Genomic DNA, 22,269 nt, shown 5'->3' with positions numbered 1-22,269 from the left:
ACGTGGGGGTAAGATGCAAAGCCAGGGGTCTGGAAGCAGCAGTGAGGGGCAAGGAGGGTCCCTACCCCACCTCGAGGCCAGTGGCAGTGGGGACTCTGGGAAGACCACTGCCCCCCACATGGAGGGTTTGGGGGGGTTACTCAGCGGGGAGCCCAGCTTCCGTCACAAGAAGGCAAAAGGGATGTTCACAGAAGTAGCGAGTGTATTGGAGATTCTCCTTCCGACAGACCGCACAGGGAAGGGCTCGGTGGGAGATGGCAGCGGAAGAGGGGCGCACAGAGCCCTGTGGAGCCGGGGGTGCAGGAGTTGAGGGGAGTCTGGGGCTCTCCATGGCGCCTGATGCAGTGGGAACAAGGGCATGGTGACAGGAAGGCGGGCGCCCCCAAGGGCCACCAGGGCAGAGAGGCAGCGTTGTGTCAGGAGGGGAGGGGGCAGAGTAGAAAGTGCCCTTTCAGATTCAGACCCTGTGAGCAGGGCTCGCCCTTGCCTCCTAATGTAGTTGAAGACATTGGGAGACCAGGCCCGCGTGTGGCTTCCGTAGATGTTTCATCTGTATGTTCCACTGCCCACTTCCACTTGGCTTAATTCCCCCCAGAAAATCTTTAAGGCAATATAGATGAATCTTTTTTGTTTTTAACATCTTTATTGGAGTATAATTGCTGTACCTTGTTGTGTTAGTTTCTGCTGTATAACAAAGTGAATCAGTTATACATATACATATATCCCCATATCCCCTCCCTAACCCACCCCTCTAGGTGGTCACAAAGCAGGAGCTCATCTCCCTGTGCTATGTGGCTGCTTCCCACTAGCTAGCTATTTTACATTTGGTAGTGTATATATGAATCTTCTTTGTGTATTCAGTTTTCTTCACTCAGCTGACATCCCAGACCTCAGAATGCACTGGTTCCCAGAAATCCCTCTGGCCACCTGGTCAGAGCAGTAGCAGAGGCCTCAGAAGCTTCCTGGGGGGGAAGACTGGGATGCTGACCACCAGGAGGTTATCCTGGTCAGCAGGGAGCACTGAGCTGTGGGAGAAAGAGGAGAGGAATCAGAAGCCCTGGGATGGGGCTCCTGTCTGCCAAGAAAGAGGATGGCTGGGGTCTGGGAGCCCCGGGGCACAAGCAAGGAGTGATGGCTGCAGCCCCACAGGGGGTGTATGGGGATGGGTGGGTCTCCCCAGGCCAGTGGAGCGAGGCAGGTACCTATGTTCCCAGAAGAGAGGAAGAGGCTCGCCTCTGCTTGGAGTCCTGAGGATTCTGAGGCCTCGGATCCCTCTTGCTTTTGCCCCGAATCTAGCCAGACAGGCCAGTGTTGGTCCTGAGGAAGATGGGTGGGGAGCAAGGATAGTTCTGTGGGACACCTACCTGCCTGCCGTCCCCCTCCAGGCAGAGCCCCACCCTGTGTTCCACCCCCTAGGCTGTGGCAGCCAGCTGGGGCAGTTATAGCACCCATCAGTATTCCATATAAACACCACCCCACAGACCGACCCCATCCTCACCAGAAGGGGGTCCAGGCCAGTGTGGCTCGTTTTTTGCTACATGGGACCACCTGATTAATGGTGGCCCTGCGGGGAGTGAGAGAAAACGGTTGTGAATCCAAAATGGGCCTTCCCTCTGGGCCCCAGAGGCCCAGCGCTTCACTCCCTGAGGGAAAGGGAGGTACAGTGACTTGCCCAAGGTCACACGATGGTTTTGGCATCCTACTTTTTCTTTTTTTTTTTTTGGCTTCTTTCTATCGTATTTGTCTCTCTTGTTTGTGTTTGCAAAACTGACACAGAAAGATGAAGTGACACAGAGACAGACAGCCCCCTTGATAGTAGCAGAGGATGTCCTGGGCACAGAAACATTCTCACACAAGGAGGGAGGTGACCAGCGCTGCTCTGGCCTGAGAAGAGCAGTGGGGGTAGCCAGGAGGAGGGGCAGGACTGCGCCACAACGCCGCGGTCATGTCTGCGGATGTCCTGTCTGCTGGCTGGAGGAAGCCCCTCGCTGGAGGTGGGCCTGAGGTGCAGACTCCTCTTCACCCAGCCCTGGGGGCTGGGCCTGGCTCTAAGGTCTAGCCAAGGTTCTCTGGGGGCCTGGGACTTGGACCAGGCAGGTAGGCTGGATCAGAGCTGCCTCTGGGCCTCCTGGCATGCCCTGGGGTTTAGTGACCAGAGGAGAAAGTGTGGGCTGGCTGGGTTTAGGGATGGACCAGACACAGAAATCAGGGGTCCTCAGCCTGAAAGCTCCAGGTGGTCTCACTTCATTCTCTCTCTCTCTCTCTCTCTCTCACACACACACACACACACACACACACACACACACACACACACACGCCCCAGTCTGTGACGGTAATTTCATGCCACTAAGGAAAGCTTCATTGCTGGGGATATAGGCAGCGGAAAGAGGTCTCTCCCTTCAGTCTGGTTTCCTTTGTTCCTCCCTCGCCTTCCTCCCTCTCCCCTTCCCGGCTTCCCTCCTCTTCTAGCCTCCTTCTTTCCATTCTCCCACCCCCCCACCCCCCGCCCCCCGCCCCCCGCCCCGCTTCCCCCTCCTTCCCTCCTCCCCCCTCCCCCTGAGCTGTGTGCCCGCCGCGGGACCTCCGCAGAAGGCGGGAGGGTGGGACTCCGGGCTCCGGCCCCAGCCTTGGTGGCCATCCTCCTGCGGGGAAGGAGTTAAGTCTCTCCGCTGCATCCCTCCTCCCTCCTCCGCCTCCCCCCCCCGCCCCCCGCCGCCTTTGAGTCCTGCAGCTAGGCCCTGGGCTGACCTTCACCGGGAGGGAGGCCGCAGTGCGCATGCCCGGGCCGGCTCCGGCCCGGCTCCCGCCGCTGCCCGGTTACCGGGCGGGTGAGGGCGAGGGAGGGCGGCCGCGGTCCCGGACGAGCCCCCCAGCGCCCGGCCGCCGCCCGATCGGGCGTCGTGGGGGGGCCGCCGAGCCCGTCCCGCCGGCCGCGGCGCTTCTCTCCCTGCGCGGGGAGCGGCGCTTTGCCATTTGGTGCTGGTGGTGCTTCGGCGAGGGAAGGAGAGATGGGGGGACGGCAGGGGGGACTCCGGCTCCGGGCGGCCGCCCTCCGCCCGGACACGCGTGCGGCCTGCCCGGAGCGCGGCCTGGGCCGGTCGGCCGAGCCTAAGGGCCGGGTTGAGCCGGCAGGAAGGGCCCCTGCCCGTTGGAATCGGGGCTTCCCCCGGGCCTCCTTCCCACCCGGCAGGACGCAGGAGCCGGTGGGCGGCGTGGCACTGCTGAGCGCCCTTCTGGGGCTGAGCCGTTGGGGAGCCTGGCCTTTGTGAGGTGGGAGTCCTGGCCCGGGACACCCTCACTGGCACCTCTGCTTTCTGGTCTGAAGGCTCCCCGGTGTCCGCACACCTAGGGTCGCCCCTGTAAAAGCAGCATGCACACGTGTCTGCTGGCTGAGGCCTTGTGAGCGGGCTGCATTGGTGATCACGTTGTGCCTGTGTGTGCAAATCCATGTGTCTCCTTGTTCCTCTGGTGTTTGCATTGGTGTGTGTCTGGGGGCAGGTATGCTCTATATATTTGTTGCCTGTGTATGCGTAAGGATGTCTCCCAGAGAGGGGGCTGCAGGGCGAGGCCCTCATCCTGGGGTGGCCCAGGAGGCTGTTATCTATGGACCTGAGTGATACTCACCTCGGTGGCACCAGATCCGTTGGCCTAACCACCTCCTGCAATCTCCTCCACCACCAAGACCAGCCCCCTCACAAACGCTTGGCGTTCCCACTGTGCCGATCCACCTCCTCTGCTGTCTTCTTTTCCCAAAAGGCCTCTCCAAGAGTTGAGACCTCGGAGCTTTACATAAACCCTAGAGGTGTCTGCCCCTGCCCCTGTCCCCCAGAACCTCCAAGGTGTCACATGTCCATGCTAGGGAGGCGGGGTGCCCATGGTGAGGCACAGCTTCAGGTAAGTGGCAGAGTATGAGCTCTGTCCACTGGGCCACTGAGCTTTGGGTGGTTGCAAGTGTTAGCAGGCATTGGTCATGTCCAGTCCCTGTGTGCAGGCACGGAGGGAGAGTGGCACTTAAGACCAGCCTCAGACTTCAGGGGGCTGCAGCCTATTTGGAAAGCCAAACATAACACACGTGAAACGCTGGGAATGTGAGACATTAGTCAGTAAAGTGCCAGTTCATGGCCATGGTAGATGGCAGTGGGCATTCAGAGAACAGAAAGATCTGTGCACAGGAGTGGGACCAGGGAAGGCTTCCTGGAGGAGGTGGGGCCCAAGCCGGGCTTTAAAGAATGAATGCGATTAGGACAGGCAAAAGAATAGCAGGAGCAGAGGCTTGGGAATGGGAATGAGCAAGGGGTTTTGGAAGTTAGCAGAGAGACTGGAGAGGTTAGCTCCCCACGTTACCAGCAGCCACCTTCATGGCCTATGGCAAACACCCACCCATTCCCACCCCAACAGGGCCCAGTCTCTGAGAGTGTGGGTCGGGGTGGGGGTAAGCCTGGGTAAAGATGTAGTAGGAAGGGGATCTCTAGGTCCCCTGCTAAGCTGGTGGTAGAGGAGGGGCATCCTGGACCACATGCCCTCTCTAGCCTGTCAGGGGATTGACAGTGGGCACTTAAATGGCGGTGACAACCAGAAGCGCAAGGGGGCCCAAGGAAACCAGGCTGCAGGCAGAAAAGGCTCCCTAGCCAGAACACTCCCTTGGTTCTTTGTCCTGACCTCTGAAGGCATTCTGAAGGGTTGAGGGTCAGGACCACCCCACCCCACCCCAGGGTAATCCTGGGTCTTCAGTATCTAACTTCAAATAAACTTCCCAACAAATTCCCCCAGGCACTGCCCCATCCTCACCTGGATACTGACAGTACAACTGCAGGAGGCCCATACACTTGACCCACTCTGTCCCAAAGCCCTGGGGCTCTTCCTCCAGAAGGAGGAGAGAGGGGTGTGGCCTTGGGGGCATGGGCGGGGCCAGGGCTCCCGGCCTGGGGAATCTCAGGATTTGCCCCTCCTGTATCCTGTCCCTCCGCCCCAGGGACTGCCAGCCCCCTCCACACCACCCCTTCTGGGGCTCCCTCGTAGCCCCACCGCTACCCCTGCTTTCTCTGGGGTCTTGAGGCTGGCCCTCCCATACCCAGCGCCCCAGCTCCTCAGGGTCCCCTACCCCACCCCCGACTCCAGAACCGTCGGGTCGGGTCCTGTTCACCACCCTCTCCCCGCCCCCCCCCCAGCCGTCCACGCCGGCTCCTGGCCTGCCCTCACAGCTTCTCTTCCTGTTCTCACGAGCCTCATCCACCTCCCTGTTTCCGAAATACCTCCCCTACTGCCCTCACTCTCTCACATAGAGACAAAGGCTCACATACCCCGAAATAGACTCACACAGGGCTGGGAGACACAGACCCTGTCCCGCCACAAACGCACACGCACGCACGCGCGCGCACCGGAGGCTCTCGTGGAGGGAGGCACACAGAGAAGGCATTTGTGTGTGCACGCACATAAACATCCACACCCACAGCCCCGAGCCGTGCCCACACGAGGGTGCAGACACACACGGCGGGTGAGACAAGGGCGCACACATCTGTGGACGCAGGGGTACCCCGCCTCCCGGGGCACACCCACGCCTGCCGCCCCGGTGCAGGAGAAAGGCCTCCTCCGGGCTCCGGCTCCCCCCGGATTCCTTCCAGCGAATGTTTCCCTACTTGGCCTGCCAGGTCTCTGGGGAAAGGGCCTCAGAAATGCAGCAGGAGCCACTTGGGGGCAAAGTTGGAACTGACTGTTCCCTGCCTGGCCCTGCCGGCGAATTCCCTAACCGAGAAACTATTTGCGGCGAGAGGCCGGGGGGCCGGCGAGCCCCCCGCCACCTCCCCTCGCGTCCCCTCCCCGCGCCGCCTCCCCGCGGCCCTCGGGCGGCCTCGGGCTGCAGTGCCGCTGCCCAGCGCCCGGGAGCCGGGCTGGCCGGCGTGCCTCGCCGCTTATCTGCGCTGTTTGGCCAGCGAGGGTTGGAAAGGCAGGCTTTTCTGTCCCCGCCGAGTCAACAGGCAGACCCCGGGCCGCCGGACTATTTCTGTCTTATCAGTGCAGGAATGCGGCAGCCGCGGCGGCGGCGGCGGCGGCAGCGGCGGCGGCGGCGGCGGCGGGCGGGCGGCGGCGGCGTGGGCCGTGGGCCGTCAGGGCAGCCCTGAAGGGGCCCCCTCCCCACTCCGCTCGAGTAGAAGTGTGAGAGAGCCCAGCAGGACTCAGAGGGGAGAGTTGGAGGAAAAAAAAAAAAAGGCAGAAAAGGGAAAGAAAGAGGAAGAGAAAGAGAGAGAGTGAGAGGAGCCGCTGAGCCCACCCCGATGGCCGCGGACGAAGTTGCCGGAGGGGCGCGCAAAGCCACGAAAAGCAAACTTTTTGAGTTTCTGGTCCATGGGGTGGTGAGTGGGGGAAAGTTAGCGGGGGAGGGAGAGCGAGCTGGCTCGGGCTGAATGGAGGGATGGTCGGGAGGGGCCGGGAGGGGGGCTCCCGCTCTCCCACCCCTCCAGCGGGAGCGCCACGGCCCGCGGCCCAGCCCCAGGACTGTGCCGGCGCCCTGGCACCCGAACACGTCGTCAGGCGGCTGGCCGGGGATGGGTGCCCGGGCGGGGAAGGGAGGCGTTTGCATGGGTTCCTGTCAGGGGCTGGGGGTGGGACTTGGGGACTGTACCCCCCAAGTAGGGGCTCCCCTAGGTACCCGACGTGTTGTCTTCCGTTCTTTTCCTTGTGGGCCCAGGTGTTACCCCTGCCCTGGGGGTGGGGGTGGGGGACATGGCATCGCTGGGCTGGGCTGTCTGTTAATCCGTTGGGACAGTGTTTCTCTGTGTCTCAGGAGCAAGGAGCAGGTGACCCTGTAGTCACTGAGCAGGAAGCCCTAGGGCTGAACAACCTCTGCATCCCGGCAGGAAGACTCTGGGGCTTTGCTGACGGCCTCTGCCATCAAGGCCAGAGAGAGGCCCTCTCTAGGGACAGACCCCAAGTTAAGGGGTCTGAGGATCCCTCGCAGACTCAGCCACCAGAAGCTGATGTCCCTAATGCCTCAAAGGTGTGAAGGAAGGGCTAGAGTCAGGGACGCGAGGCCTAGAGACCAAAGGGGCAGGGCAGCACCGTCCTGCCACAAGCAAGCTTGGAAGGTCCACCGGGAGCCTGAGGGAGCCCAGGGGACCTGAGAGGATGAGAATAGGTTGGAAGGGCTGTGGAATAGGAGAGGCAGGGGCTCCAAGACTTGGGATGGATGCTGGTGCTGGAGCCCGATATAGAGGAGGCAGTCAGGTTTACAATGGCCACATTTGGTTGTGACCCCAATGAAGGCACGTTCTCAGCAAAAGAGGCCAGAGTCCCTAGAATTTTGGCCCTTCGTGCAGGTCGCCGATCCCTGGTGGCTGGCACAGCCCTCTGGGGGCTCTGGAAGTCTCCCTCTCAGGGCCTCTTCAGCAGATCAATGAGTACCACTGGCCTTGTTAAGTGGGAGAGCAGCTGATGGGGAAAGGGGCTTCCCCGGGGCAGCTGTCCTCCAGCCACTGGGCTCTCTGGGCTAACTTCCATCTCGGTCAGCCTAGTGACCAGTCCTAATCTTGCTGCCTGGGGATTCCCTTTTAAAAGGCCCATCTAGGAGGGAGAGGGACTAGACACGTGGATTTTTTATTTGGCCAACATAGAGCTTCAGTTCTTGGGTGGCTGGGAGCCCCACTGCCCCACTCCCAGTGGCCCATCTGTGCTGGTGGGGAATGGCCGGCGTGGGCTCCATTCTGGGCTGCCACCCTGGAGGTGTGAGTGACAGGGTCAGGTGGGGCAGGGGAGGCAGACACATGTACAGGCAGGTTTCGCTGCGGAGGCGATGGGCAGAGACAGCTGGCTGGCTGGGGGCTAGGGTTAGACATAGCGCAGGGCAGGAGAGGCCGGAGGGGGAGTCGGCAGTTAGAAGGGATTCACCAAGGTCAGGGTTAGGGCTCTGCTCCTCCCTGTTCCTGGGAGCAGCTGCGCTCCTGGGGGTGAAGTGGGTGGTGCTCGAATGGTATCAGGGGCACAGGGCCTGCAACCATCACTCCCTAAATCTCCTTCCTGCTCTCCAGTCCCCATCCCACCCACCCTCCACTTGACAGCCCCTCAGACCCTCCCCAACCCCTCTTCTGGAATCTGGACAAGTGAGGTTTTAAAAGTCTGTGGACCACTTCACTCAATACATTTGATGTCATCTACATCCCCGCTGAGCACCGGGGTAGCGGCAAAGGAATACACCTGCCTCATCTCCCTCTCCGTGGCCCCCTGCGAACCCAGACTTCTGACCTCACTGGGGTAGGGTGGGGAGTAGAGGCGGTCTGGAGGATGGGACCATCTCTGGATTCGGGTGGATGGGCAGGGAGAGATGGATATAAGAGGAAATGCTGCTGCTTTTGACCTACCCAAGCCCTCTGGACCTCCCATCTCCAGTTGAGCCTCCCCCCAACCCCCATCGGAGAATCCTGGTGAGGTCTGACCTCAGTCCCTCAGGTTGCCTCCAGCCTTCACCTTGAGAGCAAATTATGGGGATGGGCTACGTCAGCAAAGCCCCTGCTGGGGAGGCTTGGAATCAGAGGAAGGGGGTGGGATCAGGGCTGAGGGGTCAAAGGCAGGGGCCCAGAGAGAAGAGTGGGTTGAAATGGGAAGGGTGAGTTCAAGGCAGGACAGCCCAGGAAATGGACTGGGAAGCAGGGACTAGGAAGAGGGGCAGCAGAAGTCCGAGCAGGGAGCCCAGCCCCTAAACTAAACGAAGCAGCAGAGAGCAAAAAGCCCCTCAGGAGACGGCCGCTCAGCGCTGCCTTCGCCGGGAGGAGCTGCATGACCTTGGCTAGGTTGCTTTTCTCCTTGAGCCGCGGTTGCCTCATCTGTCAAGTGGGGAGAGAAGGACCCGCTCAGACTGTCTTGTAGAGGAGCATGTGGATGTGAACATCCTTTCAAAAGGTTGAAAGGCGCCATTAATATTCATTTTCGCGGCACCTTCCGCAAATCCGAGGCTGGCAGTGCCCTGTGCAGTTGCCTGGCTTCAGTTAGCTTCCTGCAGCGAGACGCAAAGCCCCCCTCCGCCAAAGCCGCGCGGTTCCGGCGCCCCCGCCCACCCCTCGCTCGAGCCGTCGGCAGCAGGGTCACGGGCCGGGGCTCGGGGTGGGAGAGACGCAGCTCACCGCGCCTGGAACAGGGGCCCTGGTCTGACCGGCGGACGCCTGTGTCTGCTTCACCCCCGCCTCCCCAGCGCCCCGGGATGCCGTCTGGAGCCCGGATGCCCCACCAGGGGGCGCCCATGGGCCCCCCGGGCTCCCCGTACATGGGCAGCCCCGCCGTGCGACCCGGCCTGGCCCCCGCGGGCATGGAGCCCGCCCGCAAGCGAGCAGCGCCCCCGCCCGGCCAGAGCCAGGCCCAGAGCCAGGGCCAGCCGGTGCCCACCGCCCCCGCGCGGAGCCGCAGGTAAGAGGGGCCCAGAGCAGAGGGGGCGGACGCAGGACCCGCAGGGACGGGGTGGGCGAGGAGCGGGATTGGAAGCGGGAGGAGAACGCTCAGCAGGGAACAGGCGTCCTGGGTGGGATGCCCTCCCGGGAGGCGGGCTGAGGGGACACTGGTCTGGTTCCTTTGTGTGCCCACCGTAGAGACAGGCTGCGGCCGTCGCGCCCTTCTCCTTGTCACCTGCTCTGTCCCTCTCTCCACCCCAGTCCCCAGGTTCTGGGTGATGCTTCAGTCTTTGGGGTGGAGGCGGGGCTGGCGCTAGGACTGAGGGCAGAGCTTTAGACTGTGTTTCTTAGTGTGGTTGTCCAGTGTGCCTTCCTCAGAACCCGCTGGCTTGACTGTTTAAAAGCCCCACTCCAGATCTTCTTAATCGGAATCTCTGGCCAGGGGGGTGGAGCCTGGGGATTTGCCCCGTGGGTGGGCAGTCGCTGCCCCGTCGTGCTCTCAGGTGATTCTTTATCAATCAAATGTTGAAGAGTTGCCATAATCTGTCCTCTGGATCAGGTCTGCCCCCAAACCATCAAGGGCCAGCCTATTTACTTGTCTGAGCCAGCTGGTGGCACCCCAAAAGCCCCTGCTGGTGCCTGGCAAGAGAGATACCCCTCTGGGTTTCACTATTTAGCCAAACACACATGCTTCCCTTTGCACACCAGATGGAGTCCTATAAAAGGTGCAATATGGATTTTACCGCATTATTAAATATTTTTTACATAGCAAGGAAAATTCACCATTTATAGGAATCCCATGATGAATTCTTTTGCAAAGTGAGTCATTCTTTTACACAGTAAAGAGTTCCTGATTTATCTTGTATAAATGGAGAGTTTCACGTAGATAATTTCTTCAAAACAAATCAGACCTTTAATGAAAACTGCTTGCCTAGCCTTAGAACAGATTTTTGGACAGAGAGGGGGCAGTGGTTGAGAACACCACAAGGGGGCAGTATGCAGCCATCCTCTAGGCTGGGTTCTAATTTCTACTTGCCAAGGATTTTCTGGGGTGCTTTTGGGAGTCAGAAGCAGCTAGTGGATCAAGAAGAGTCCAAGTCCCAGCTGCTACCCGAGGTCCAGCCGCAGCCACACCCCTCAGGAGAACATCCTACCCACTCTCTCTGGATACCTATGGGTGTGTCCCTGGACCCTGCTGGCAGGTGGCCCAAGGGCATGAGCACCCCCTGCCCATCAGTGTCCCCTTCCAAGCCCAGGGTGGCAGGGGTGCAAGTCCTCACCAGCTTCACACCATCATTTCCTGCTCCAGGGATGGGCCAGGGCTGTCAGCTCCCCTCCCTTTGAGCTCAGGCCACCTTGGACTGTGCACCCCTGCTTAGCAGAGAAAGAGAGTCCTCAGAATCCATCCTCCCTCTCCTCTGTCCTCCCCCCTTCCCAGCTTTCCTCAAAGGCTTCTGCAGCTCCCCTACCCCCAGCCCCTTCTAAGTCTCATTTCGATGGCCCTGAGGATGTGGTGGAGCAGAAAGGGGCTCCCAGGCTGGAGAAAGGACGGGGTCACCTCTGCTCCCCGCTGAGAGGACAGAGCGCCAGTGCCACACACCAGCATCATAGCCCCTTGGGCAGGCAGACAAGCGGGCTGTGGGAACCCCAGCCAGGCGGGCTGAGATGTCGGGATAATTTAGCAGGTGGCCTCGTTACTCCCAGATCTGTCGCCATGGTAACCTGGTTTTTTCTTTAAAAAATGTACAGTGCCAAGAGGAGGAAGATGGCTGACAAAATCCTCCCTCAAAGGGTGAGTGCCTTTCACAGCAGCCCCCAGCCCACCCCCCACCCTTTGCTGCTCCGCCCTCCTTCCCCCCTCCCCACCACCCCATGCCTCCTCCCCTCCCCCCTCAGGAGCTGCGCTTCAGCATCACAGTCACTTTCACTTTTTGTTCAAAAAGCTAATTAAGAAGTGAGGCTCCCCAGGCCAGAGGGAGGGGGTGGGGCGGAGGGAAGAAGCGGAGCCGTAGGGTTAGGATACTGGGTCTGGGGTGCAGTAGATTGAATTCCAGCGGTCTGAAGACATAAAGGCGTGGGACAAAGAGGAGACGAGAGCTCGGGGATCACAGGCTGGCAGGGGGAGTGAAGGGAACAGAAGCTGGCCGGAAGGTCCAGGCATCATAAGAGGACCCAGGCCGAGCTGGCTAGGTGGTAGCATGGTTGAGCAAACATGAGCCAGGGTAGAGGCAGGCAGCGACATCACCTGTCTCAGGGACCCCAGGGTCCGTCCTATCCACTTTGCAGACACCCAAGGGAAACCCAGAGGCCGTGTGACAAGGGAGAGGACAAGACGAGGAGGTGAAGCCCTAGCGCTTGCTGGGCTCCCTGGGTGCTCCGGCTGCCCCTAGTGATGAGATGCACTGCTTCTCCCTAGTGGGAGAAGCAGTTTTTATCCCCACACGTCAAGGCCTTTATTGCTGGATTCGGAGTCCTGGGGAGAGCTCTCGTTCCTGCTCTCAAAGTTCCATGCCCTGAACCTAGCCAGCTCCCCGCCACACTCTTTGTGTCCTGGGACCACATGACACACGCACATTCCACCTGCAAGGCTGGCTGAGCCCCTGGTTCCCGGCCTTGTTCCTCCTCTTCCAGATCCGGGAGCTGGTCCCAGAGTCCCAGGCTTACATGGACCTCCTGGCCTTTGAGAGGAAACTGGATCAAACCATCATGCGGAAGCGGGTGGACATCCAGGAGGCTCTGAAGAGGCCAATGAAGGTGCCTTGGCTTGGGGGCAGGAAGAGGGGGCTAAGTCCTATTCCCAGAATGGAGAAGCGGGCTCACCCCCGGGGGTTGGCTCTGTACTACACTCTTTATTTCTACAGCAAAAGCGGAAGCTGCGTCTTTATATCTCCAACACTTTTAACCCTGCAAAGCCCGATGCTGAGGATTCTGATGGCAGCATTGCCTCCTGGGAGCTGCGGGTGGAGGGGAAGCTCCTGGATGACGTACGTCCTGGCCCAGGTCTCTCCAGGTGTCCTGGGGTGGGTATGGGGCTGAGCCGAGGACAGTACTAGACTACTAGCACTCAGGGCTAGGAAGTCAGCCCTGGCCGGGGCGGGGTGGTCTAGAGAGACCCTCTGGCCAGAGGCCTGCTTCTAACTGTGCTGCCCTGCCCGACCAGCCCGCCCGCTCCCAACTCATTCTGCCCCGACGGTCCCTGTTCCGCCCCCACGGTCCGTTCCTCTCCCACAGCCCAGCAAGCAGAAGCGGAAGTTTTCTTCCTTCTTCAAGAGTTTGGTCATTGAGCTGGACAAAGACCTTTACGGCCCTGACAACCACCTAGTGGAGGTAAGTCCCAGACCCCTTCTGCCCTTGAACCTGGCCCCCTTCCACAGACCGCAGTCCCGTCAGCTGCACAGGTTTGGATGAGGGAGCCCCCGCCACCAGGGCTGTAGCCCCACCAGCTCGGTCGGGCCTGTGAGGTGAGCCGGCTCTTATCCCCTGGACAGTGGCACCGGACGCCCACAACGCAGGAGACGGACGGGTTCCAGGTGAAGAGGCCAGGAGACCTGAGTGTGCGCTGCACGCTGCTGCTCATGCTGGACTACCAGGTGTGTGCCCCGCCCCCCAGACACCACAGGAGGCCCTCAGCCCCCCACGCCCTTCCTCCGAGATGGGGTGGGCCTCGGCCTCAAAGGTGCGCATCCTGAGAGGTCCCATTCTCCTCCCTACCCCGCCCTCTCCAGAGCGTGCTTCCGAGGAGCCCAGGCACCGCATCCCCGCCGAGTCCCAAGCCGCCTGGCCCTGAGCTCTTTCCACTCTCTCTCTTTTACCTAATTTTCATGGTCACGTTTTCCCAGCCTCCCCAGTTCAAACTGGATCCCCGCCTGGCCCGCCTGCTGGGGCTGCACACACAGAGCCGCTCAGCCATCGTCCAGGCCCTGTGGCAGTACGTGAAGACCAACAGGCTGCAGGACTCCCACGACAAGGAATACATCAACGGGGACAAGTATTTCCAGCAGGTAACCTCTTCCCCGAGCCCGGCGCCCCGGGCAGCAGGCGGAGCTGCCGGTAGGGGAAGTGCCCCTACTAAGGTGACGCCCCCACTCCCTTCTCGACTCCGTCGGAAACGGTCTCGGAGCCAGAGACCAGGGTCCCAGTCCCGGCTCTGCCATGGCACAGCTCTGTGCGGAGGCCCACCCATCTCAGCCACCCCAGGTGAGGAAGATCTGGAACCCCGGGAGGCCAACAGCTTTGGGGAACACTTCTTGTCACTTGGAATTGGGATCCCCGAGTTCTAGTCCTGGGTCTAGACTCTGGGTAAATTACTTAGCTATTTTGAGCCTTGTTCCTTATCTTTACGACAGGGTGATAACAATACCTGTCCCCTCTAGCCCACCGGGCAGTTAGGAAAATCAAATTGCTGTGGAAGTGATTTGACAAGAGTTCTACCAAACTAGAGATTATTATTAATAATATTTTTTAATAATAATTTTTAAATAAATACAACAGATAGACCCTAGTAAAAATAAGTCAACGTTTATTGAGCACTTACCACGTGCCAAGCACTGTTCCAAGCACTTTGTGCGTAACCGACTCATTTCATTCTAACAACCCCTTGAGACAGATAGCATTACCATCCCCTTTCCAGAGATGACGAAACTGAGGCCGAGGTGTTAAGTAAGTTGCTCAGGGTTGCAGGAGCGGTGGAAGCAGCACTTACACCCAGGCCGGCCGACCCAGGGCCTGTGCTCTCACCCACGCGCTGCACACCCCTCCCCGTCAGCGCCCCTCTGGTCGCAGCCCACCTGGCCCCAGCCCCGTGAGCACTGGCTTCTCGTGGCCTTTTCAGAATGGAACCCGTGCTCTTTCAGGCACAGAAGAGCGATCTCTCTCTCCCACTTCAGATCTTTGATTGTCCCCGGCTGAAGTTTTCTGAGATTCCCCAGCGCCTCACAGCTCTGCTCTTGCCCCCTGACCCAATCGTCATCAACCACGTCATCAGGTGAGGCCCCCGGCTGCTCCTCGGAACAGGGAATCTCTGTGGTGGTCCTGGCCTCCCTGCCCCTCCCTCTGCCTCCCCCCCGTGCCCCCCCTCCCCTCTGCATTGGGCCCCAGCGCCCTTGGCCTCTGTGGGGGCGGCACGGACGCCAAGGGCTGGACTCTCCTGGCAGCGTGGACCCGTCGGACCAGAAGAAGACGGCGTGCTATGACATTGATGTGGAGGTGGAGGAGCCACTGAAGGGGCAGATGAGCAGCTTCCTCCTGTCCACGGCCAACCAGCAGGAGATCAGCGCTCTGGACAGTAAGGTGGGGCCAGAGCCCAGAGCTGGAGTGGGACATCAACCCAAAAGTGACAGAAGTACAGACAAAACAGACAAGAACGTGGGCCTGTGGAGAAAGGAAGGGGAGGTGGCCCTTCCCTCCTACTTGGAGCTCCGCCCATCCCCCATTCCCTGGGACTGCCTAGGCATCAGGGACCTGAGGGATTGCCCTTCAGAGGAACAACAGCAAACCCCTTCCCCGCCCCCGTACCGCCCCCCCCTTTCCCTTCCTCTCACACATCAGCACGGCCAGGTGAAAGCCTCTGTCTTTCTACCTGTAGATCCATGAGACGATTGAGTCCATAAACCAGCTCAAGATCCAGAGGGACTTCATGCTAAGCTTCTCCAGAGACCCCAAAGGCTACATCCAAGACCTCCTCCGCTCCCAGAGCCGGGACCTCAAGGTGAAGGGGACTCAGGGAGTGCTGGATGGAAGACAAGCACATCGGGAAGACAGTAAACGTTGTTCACAGGGGCTGGAGGGGGTCCGGGCTCAGGGCTGACCCCACTGCTCCCTCCCAGGTGATGACAGATGTGGCAGGCAACCCTGAGGAGGAGCGCCGGGCTGAGTTCTACCACCAGCCCTGGTCCCAGGAAGCCGTCAGCCGCTACTTCTATTGCAAGGTGTGAAGGGCCCCGCAGGCCTCCCGTGTCACTCCGGAGAAACCTCCCTTCTCAGCCTCACCAGCCACTCCAGGGAGCCCTCCCTGCTCCCAGATGCTCCTCCAGGGCAGGTGGGGGGCGTCCTGTCACTCACCAGCACCACGGTAACCTGCTTCTGCTCTCATTTCTCTACAGATCCAGCAGCGCAGGCAGGAGCTGGAGCAATCTCTGGTTGTGCGCAACACCTAGGAGCCCTGTGAACGGGCGCCGCTGGGGGCCTCAGGCCCTGCCCTGTCCCCTAGGGCTCCGCCATCACTCCTGACGTCTGGCCTCGCCTCGCGGGTGAGGCAGGGACTGGATTAAAGGTCATTCACCTGATAACAGCCGTGTGGTCATTGGTAACTGGGGAGGGAGGAGGAAGGGGAGGGCAGTGGGTCCCTCTGGGAAACGCCCCACCCCCTCCCTCAGAGTCTTCTTACTCCATTTTCCCTACACCTAAAAACAGTTTGGCAGAAGACACTTTTAATAACATTTTCTTATTCAGAAATACAGCAACAAGCCCTCCGTCGGTCCATCCATCTTGCCCCGCCTGGCCGGGGATTAGGCCGGAAGGGCTCTAAGTGGAGGCGTGGGGCCCGGGCCGCGCTAGGTGCTATTGGCCTGCTCCTGCTCAAACAGAGCCATGGCGAGCTGCGCACGGCCCCCCAGCCCCTCCAGGTTGCTGAGGCGGCAGCGGTGGTAGAGCTCCTCGCTGAGCCGAGGGCTGCAGTCACGCACGGAGAACTTCTGCACCAGCCCTGGCTCCACGGCCCGGAAAAGGTGGAGCCCTGAGAACCGGAGGAAAACATCCACCACCTCCAGCCCCTCCAGGGCTTCCTCCTCTTCCTGGCCTGCCAGCTCACCAGCCAGCCGGGCTCGCGCCGCCAGGTAGTCCGCGTTGTAGAAGCAGCCCTCTGCGGAAGCCTGTCGGTCAAACCTGCCCCCAGCGGGAGCCCCCCGGGCAGGGTCAGCACCAGGAGGGGACGGGGGGTCGGGGCCGGCCCCCGGGGGCCCCTGGGGAGATCTCTGTGGTGCCAGGGCGGGGCTGAACTCCTGGAAGTGGACCGGGAAGAAGGCCTGCCAGCCGGAGATGGCGTTCATGCGGCAGCGGTTCAGGACTTCGGGCCCGGGCCTGGTCCACACGGTGGTGAGGAAGAAGAGCGTGTCCACGGGGTGCTTCTTAGAGACCACGTCCAGGAGCCGCACCTGGGAAGGGGCCTCCGCGCGCACAGCGAGCCAGGCCAGCCTCGTCCCAGGGTACCGTCGTTCCAACTCAGCCGCTGCAGCCTTCACCCCAAGAAACGGGTCCGGGGCCCCTCGGCCCCCTTCCCGTGGCCCATAGACCAGCAACAGGGTGAGCAAGGCATGCTCTCGTGGCTCCAGGACACCGGCTGCAAAGGCCTCCAGGAACGCAGGGGCCGCGGCGGCTTCGGCCACCAGCAGCGGCAGCACCAGCTGCACGCGGGTGGCCTCGGTGACGTAGGGCATGGGGAGGATCTCCACCCGGCTCAGGGGCCGCAGCAGGCTGACCCTGCGGGCCAGGGCCCGCCGGTGGCCGCGCTGCGTCACAGCTTCCAGCAGCAAGTCCAGGGTGTACTCCATGCCCCGCGCTGGATCAAAGCGCCGGTAGCCGTTGAGCAGCCGCTGCTTCTGGAAGCGCAGGCGGGGCTGATAGCGCCGATTCAGCTGCTCCAAAGCAGTCTCCACGGCGTCACCCACATCTGCCCTGCTAGCCCCTTGCAGTGGGCACTTGGGGGCCCCGTCTGCACAGGAGAAGGTGTGCTGCTCTGTGAAGTAGTCCCAGCCCAGCACCTCAAAACGAGAGTGCGGTGTAAAAGGGGCCGGGAGCCCAATGGGCCAGCTCAGGCCTGCCTCCCCCTCAGGGGTCAGCACGGTCAGGTTCCGGATCTGAGCCTGGGTGGGAGGGACGCCCAGTTAGTGCCCCGCTAGGCAGTCAGGACCCTACCCCACTCCGGCGTCCCGGGGCCTGAGGTCTGCCCTGACCCCAGCAGCACTCAGTGAGGCTCATGGCTTAATTCCCTGTACTTTGCACTCTTTAATCCGCAAAGTGCAGAAGGCATACGAATCATAGCCGCCTTTCACAACTGCTGTGAGAAGGGGGCGCTGGGAAATGTGCTTTCGTGGAGGTTAAAGCACCTGAAACCTAAAGCTGGGCAGTCTTTCTCTTCTATACTCAAAGCACTCGCGCTCTCTTCATAAAGAGCCCTTTGTTTTCACCTGTACCCCACCTCAGACAAGCCCCGCGGTCAAGCAGAGAGTTCCTCTACCTTCTGCCCTTGGACCTTCTAAGGGCGGTGCTGGAGGTTCAGGGACTTCTAGGTTTTTGCCTCCTTGCTGGAGAGGCACTACTGGAGAGGAATTAAAACTATTCTGTCGGGACTTCCCTGGTGGTTAAGACTCCGAGCTTCCACTGCAGGGGGCACGGGTTTGGTCCCTGCTCGGGCAACTAGGATCCTGCGAGCTGCGCAGGGGGACCAAAAATTTCAAGAATTAAAAAAACACTATTCTTAGACTCCAATAAAGTTGTTAAAAACAAACAAACATTAATTCACTTAACTTTTATAAAACTCAAAAACCCCAAAAAAATCCCCCCAAAACACAAACCACTCTTCTAAGCACTCTACCAAGCCCGGTCCTCAGAGCTCACCTGCAAACCCTTTTAAGTGCATCCAAGTCATGCCAGGAGCTTTGATTATCTTATGACTGACCTGGACCCCCCCAGAGCCCCTTCTCCCTGGAGTCGATTTAAATTGGGGTATGGTCAGCCTCCTTCTACCTCGCCCAGCCTCCCCTCCCGCGCCATCATGAGCCTGGACGCCTGAAGCTCCCTCTGACCTCCAACCCTGGTCCCAGGCTCACCTGCAGCTGTTCTATTTCACTGTACGCTCGTTCCAGCTCCAGAGCACTGAAGCGCTTGTGGAGCCGGTACATGAGGGTTCCCTCGGAGACAGGGTGCACCGCAAAAGCACTCAGGAAAGCCGAGCTCTCCTCCTTCTCGGGGTCCCTATTTTTGGCCAGTTCAAACGAGCGATACTGCTGCCCCTAGAGGACCAATGAGACCAATCAATGCCACACAGGGAGGGCTGCCTGGCCTGACCACCCTCGACCATGCTCAGCATTCACACCTATTACTGCCACTGCCGCAGAAGCGGGGAGAGCACAGGAGCTCATTCTGGTGTCCCCTCAACCTCGGCTTTACTCTCACCAATGGATTTTGGAAAAGAGAGTGCTAGCTAAGCAACTAAGGATGCCCTAGCCCCCGCCCACCCCCCAAAGAACCCCACTGTTCCTCAGAAGAATGAAAGCCGCAAGCCAGCAAATACTCCCAATACTCTGGTCTGGGAGGAGGGGCCCTTCTGGTATCGTCCCCTCTTCACCAACCAAAAGGGAGGCTCCTAGGCTACCTTAACCCTCCAGGAGAGTGGCCATGTCTAGGACACTCCCAGATCATTGGTGACTGTGCAAGTGTCAGGGAAGGGGCGGAGGGCAAGGGGCCAGGTGGGAGGACTGGTAAGGGGCACCTTTCTGGCTTGCTCAGAGGGTCCCTGACAAGATGCCACTTTTGATGGCCCTAGGGATCTAAGACTGCCAGAGGTGAGCAAGGGAGAGCTAGAGGGGTGATCGGGGCTGGAAAAGGCACAACAACAGCCCCAAGGTGCTGCTGGGAAAGTGCCAGCAGCACCCAGCCTCGAGGCCAATCACTCGGTCACTACTAACTTGTCGGGGACCGGGATTAACTTGAAAGGGCTGTCACCTGGTGCTGTGAGACACAGCCGATGCCCAGAGAGTCAATGAGGCAGCGGCCAAGCCACTCATCAGGACGGGCACTGAGGATGTCTCCTCGGCAGCCATCCAGATGTGGCCACAATCGAAGCAGGAGGCTCCGTGACAACAGGTAGCCAAAGCCGCCGTGGCAGTATCGGGCCTGCTCGCCTGCGCCAATGAACTCCTCCGTCCGGCCCAGGTACAGGTCTTGGTTGATACTGAGGTGGCCAGCCAGGGCTGCCAGGCGGGGGGCCTGCACATACGTGTCATCCTGCATGACGAAGAACCAGTCGTAGTCGGCCCCAAAGTGTGTGTGAAGATGGCGCAGGGTCTCGGACATGAGCCAGGCTGGCCGTTCGTCCCCGTGAGATACCACCTGCATCCCTGCCGGAGTCCGGGCCCCTCGCTGCCCAGTGAAGTAGAGTAACCGAGGGAAGTGGTGAGCCACCGTGCGGTTCACAGCCACAGCCAGAGTGGGCAGTGTGGCCCGGGAGGTCAGGACAGCCACCAGCAACCGCTCGCGAGAGCCCAGCTCTGTCTGGATGTACCGAGTCCTGTAGGGAGACCAGCATGCCAAGGGTCAACTCCCTAATCTTTAGGAACTCAGTGTGTCCAGCATATACATCCCCCTAGGAATTAGTGAGTTGGAGTTGAGAAAAGAGAAGGGAGAGACCTCCTCATCCATATTAATGAGCTACTGGAGTGAGCATCCACTGAGTAGCCGACACTGGGCCTGATTTGGGGAGAGGTCAGCCAAGGCTGGAGGAGATGGGTTAGATGCAATTCCTGCCCCGTTGAAGAACATCCAACCACTAATTTAACACCAATGGGTGAGGCTTTCTCAGACCTGAGGAGGAGGAAGAAATTGGACCAAACCCTGATGGATAACAAGGCAAAGAACTGCTTCAAGGAGCCTACAATGATTACCAGCGAAGGCAGAGGCAAGGACGTGGAGCGACCCTACGCCGGGGTGTGGGGAGAACGCGCACACGTGACTCTCACCTGAGCACCTTCTTGTAGGGCTTGTTGGGATCCCTGTCGTAGGGGACAATCCGGGGTTTGAAGTCTTCATCACTTTGGTCAAGCTGAGTTCCTGAGTCTAGATTCTGTGGCCCTCCTGGTTCCCCCACAGCCACTACACAGGGATCTTCTCCCTCACCCTGGATCCAGGAAACCCGCAAGAGGCTCAGGCTGCACCCCAGAGACAGCCCTAGGATGAGGGGCAGTGCTGGTCGCAGCAGAGCCAACACTGAGCTCAGTCGCATGGCGGTGGGCCCTGCCATGTGCGTGCCCCAGAGGGCACAGCCTCAAGGATCGATCAGTGGGTAAACGGGCACCTGGCCGGGAGTAGGTCTGCAGTTTTAACAAGGGAACCTGGGGTCAATGAGGTCAACAAGAGAACAAGGCGTGTTTGCTTCCAGGCCCAGTATCCCCGGGAAATGTCTGCCTGGCCTTCTGTTGTCAAGGTGCTGGATCTAACCCTCAATCTAAATAGTAAATATTAGAATCAATTTCACCCACTAATGGTGAGGCTTCCAGTAAAAACGGGAGGAAATAAAACTCAATCCCGTCAAACCTAACCCCAAAAGGATTACATACATCTGTAGACTGGATCTAAGCCAAGAGATGGCAGCAACCGATAAAGATGGGCTTGGGGAAAAGCACATGCTCCATCAACACAACAGCCCCCGGCTAGAGGAACCTAACTCCACGGGCCTTTCCCAAAAAGCGCCTGGCGGGGGCACGTCTCACTCAGTTTACTGCAGGTGCTGCTGACTGGCTGCTGAAGGCCGGCACCGGGATGGGGTCAGGGCCTTTCCACTCTATTCCCGAGTGTTAAGGAGACATCTGGCTAGGGTACCCACCCCTCCCAGTAGTCAGGAGTGGTCAGGAGCCACTGGCACCGCGCACAGAAGTTCTGCCCACCTAATGAGGTGGACGGAGGATATGGTGACTCAGCACGGAGAGCCTCTCAGAGGAGCACAATGGCTGATGGAGTCACTCTGCAGTGCGTTCTTCTCCGAACCCCCGCTGCTGAGAAGCTGGTGCTGCCCACCATCTTCTGAGAAGGGACGGGAGGCCAATGACAGAAACCCCGGCCCCGTAAGAGCGATTCGGTGTTTGGTGTTACCAGAGCCCCGGGTACCCAAACCGAACCAAACCAAACCGAGAAGAGAAGCAGCTAGCGACAACGCAGGGATCCTGTGAAGGCGCACGGATGCTCGGCTGGCTTCCGGTGCGCCCGTTGTCAAGCCCGGCGCCCCTGTCTACCTCTCAGCAATCAAAGAGCAACTCTAGTCCTAGAAAGAAGGCCCAAAGCGAGTGTTAGCCGTTAGTCTCACAAGAGAAATAAAACTGCCTGCGTCACGGGGCTGTAGAGGAGGGGCAGGGAGACTCCGTTCGTTCTGGCGACGGGAATGGAGGTCGCGGCGGAAAGAGGAGGGCAAAGACCCCGTTCTCAGGCCCGTCAGCGGGGGCAAAAGCCCTGCCTGCGCCAGTGGGCGAAGGACAACCAAGGACACCCCGAGACCCACAGGGGGAGTCCCCTGCAGCCGGGCCAGGGGCGGCGGCGGGCGGATAACGGGCGGCCGCGGCCAGCCCGGTCCCGGGGAGTGGGGGGTGAGGGCGTGGGGCTGGGACGTGCTCCTGTCCTCCGGAGCGGCGCCCCCGACGCCCCTTGCAGGGGTAGGGCGGGGAAGGGGGAACAGACCCCAGGGCCCGAGGCGCCGGCTCCGCCGCTGCAGCCGCTGCCACCTCACAGCCTGGCCCGTTCCTTCCTCTTCCGCTCGCTGTCAGTCCCCGTCTCTATGGTGACCGCATCCGGCCGCTCGCTCCGCCGCCGCCCTCTCTGTGGTCGTCCCGCCCCCTCTCTGCGCCGCGTACCCGCTGTGGGGTGACGTGGTCGTCCCGCCAGCCCCCGGCCCCCAGCCCCCCAACAGCAGGCGTGCGTTCCGCAGACGCTAATCCGAGTGAACCCAGCACGGACCCAAAGGTGACGCAAGCTTCAACCTCAACTCCCTTCTGCCCTAGAAAAAATTACTCTCCCTCAGTGAGCGCGCTTCTGCCTCCTTGACGACTGTTCCCAATGGGCTTCCCGAACCCCATCACCCACTCAGTTATTTCAGAAATGTTTATTGTTTGCCTACTAAGTTCCAGATCATCGTAAA

General features: G+C 60.2%; 2 protein-coding genes across 9 annotated transcripts in view; one reads left to right on the top strand and one right to left on the bottom strand.

Annotated features, from left to right (window-relative positions):
- Positions 1-15,658, top strand: part of SMARCD3 (SWI/SNF related, matrix associated, actin dependent regulator of chromatin, subfamily d, member 3) — a 32,813-nt gene extending 17,155 nt beyond the window's left edge. Inside the window, exons 1-13 of one of the 3 annotated variants that reach the window (XM_061198950.1) lie at positions 6,086-6,350; positions 9,179-9,390; positions 11,121-11,163; positions 12,003-12,125; positions 12,233-12,391; positions 12,603-12,698; positions 12,860-12,961; positions 13,211-13,372; positions 14,258-14,355; positions 14,525-14,660; positions 14,956-15,078; positions 15,197-15,298; positions 15,473-15,658. In XM_061198950.1, the coding sequence (XP_061054933.1) occupies positions 6,273-6,350; positions 9,179-9,390; positions 11,121-11,163; positions 12,003-12,125; positions 12,233-12,391; positions 12,603-12,698; positions 12,860-12,961; positions 13,211-13,372; positions 14,258-14,355; positions 14,525-14,660; positions 14,956-15,078; positions 15,197-15,298; positions 15,473-15,526 (1,488 nt within the window). In that variant the 5' untranslated portion in view covers positions 6,086-6,272 and the 3' untranslated portion in view covers positions 15,527-15,658. Of the gene's footprint in view, positions 1-6,085; positions 6,351-9,178; positions 9,391-11,120; positions 11,164-12,002; positions 12,126-12,232; positions 12,392-12,602; positions 12,699-12,859; positions 12,962-13,210; positions 13,373-14,257; positions 14,356-14,524; positions 14,661-14,955; positions 15,079-15,196; positions 15,299-15,472 lie in introns of those variants that run through there. The other 2 variants (XM_061198951.1, XM_061198952.1) reach the window with 2 other exon arrangements.
- Positions 14,443-21,896, bottom strand: CHPF2 (chondroitin polymerizing factor 2). Of its 6 annotated transcripts, none has more exons than XM_061198943.1 (7): positions 21,813-21,896; positions 20,105-21,402; positions 19,092-19,656; positions 18,197-18,379; positions 15,432-17,230; positions 14,950-15,099; positions 14,443-14,679 (listed from the first exon to the last, which is right to left on the bottom strand). In XM_061198943.1, the coding sequence occupies exons 2-5, from the start codon at positions 20,383-20,385 to the stop codon at positions 15,923-15,925; spliced, it is 2,337 nt and encodes a 778-aa protein (XP_061054926.1). In that variant the 5' UTR covers positions 20,386-21,402; positions 21,813-21,896; the 3' UTR covers positions 14,443-14,679; positions 14,950-15,099; positions 15,432-15,922. The 6 variants fall into 6 exon arrangements, with proteins under 6 accessions (XP_061054926.1, XP_061054932.1, XP_061054930.1 ...); XM_061198949.1 differs by having other exon boundaries at positions 19,092-19,373; positions 19,479-19,656; positions 20,105-21,888; XM_061198947.1 differs by having other exon boundaries at positions 20,105-20,455; positions 20,968-21,888.
- Between the last annotated feature and the right edge of the window lie 373 nt (positions 21,897-22,269).

Source organism: Eubalaena glacialis, chromosome 8 (assembly GCF_028564815.1).
Source record: "Eubalaena glacialis isolate mEubGla1 chromosome 8, mEubGla1.1.hap2.+ XY, whole genome shotgun sequence".
NCBI lineage: Eukaryota > Metazoa > Chordata > Mammalia > Artiodactyla > Balaenidae > Eubalaena > Eubalaena glacialis.
Note: the sequence above shows the minus strand (reverse complement) of the source record. Positions and strands in the feature narration are given on the sequence as shown.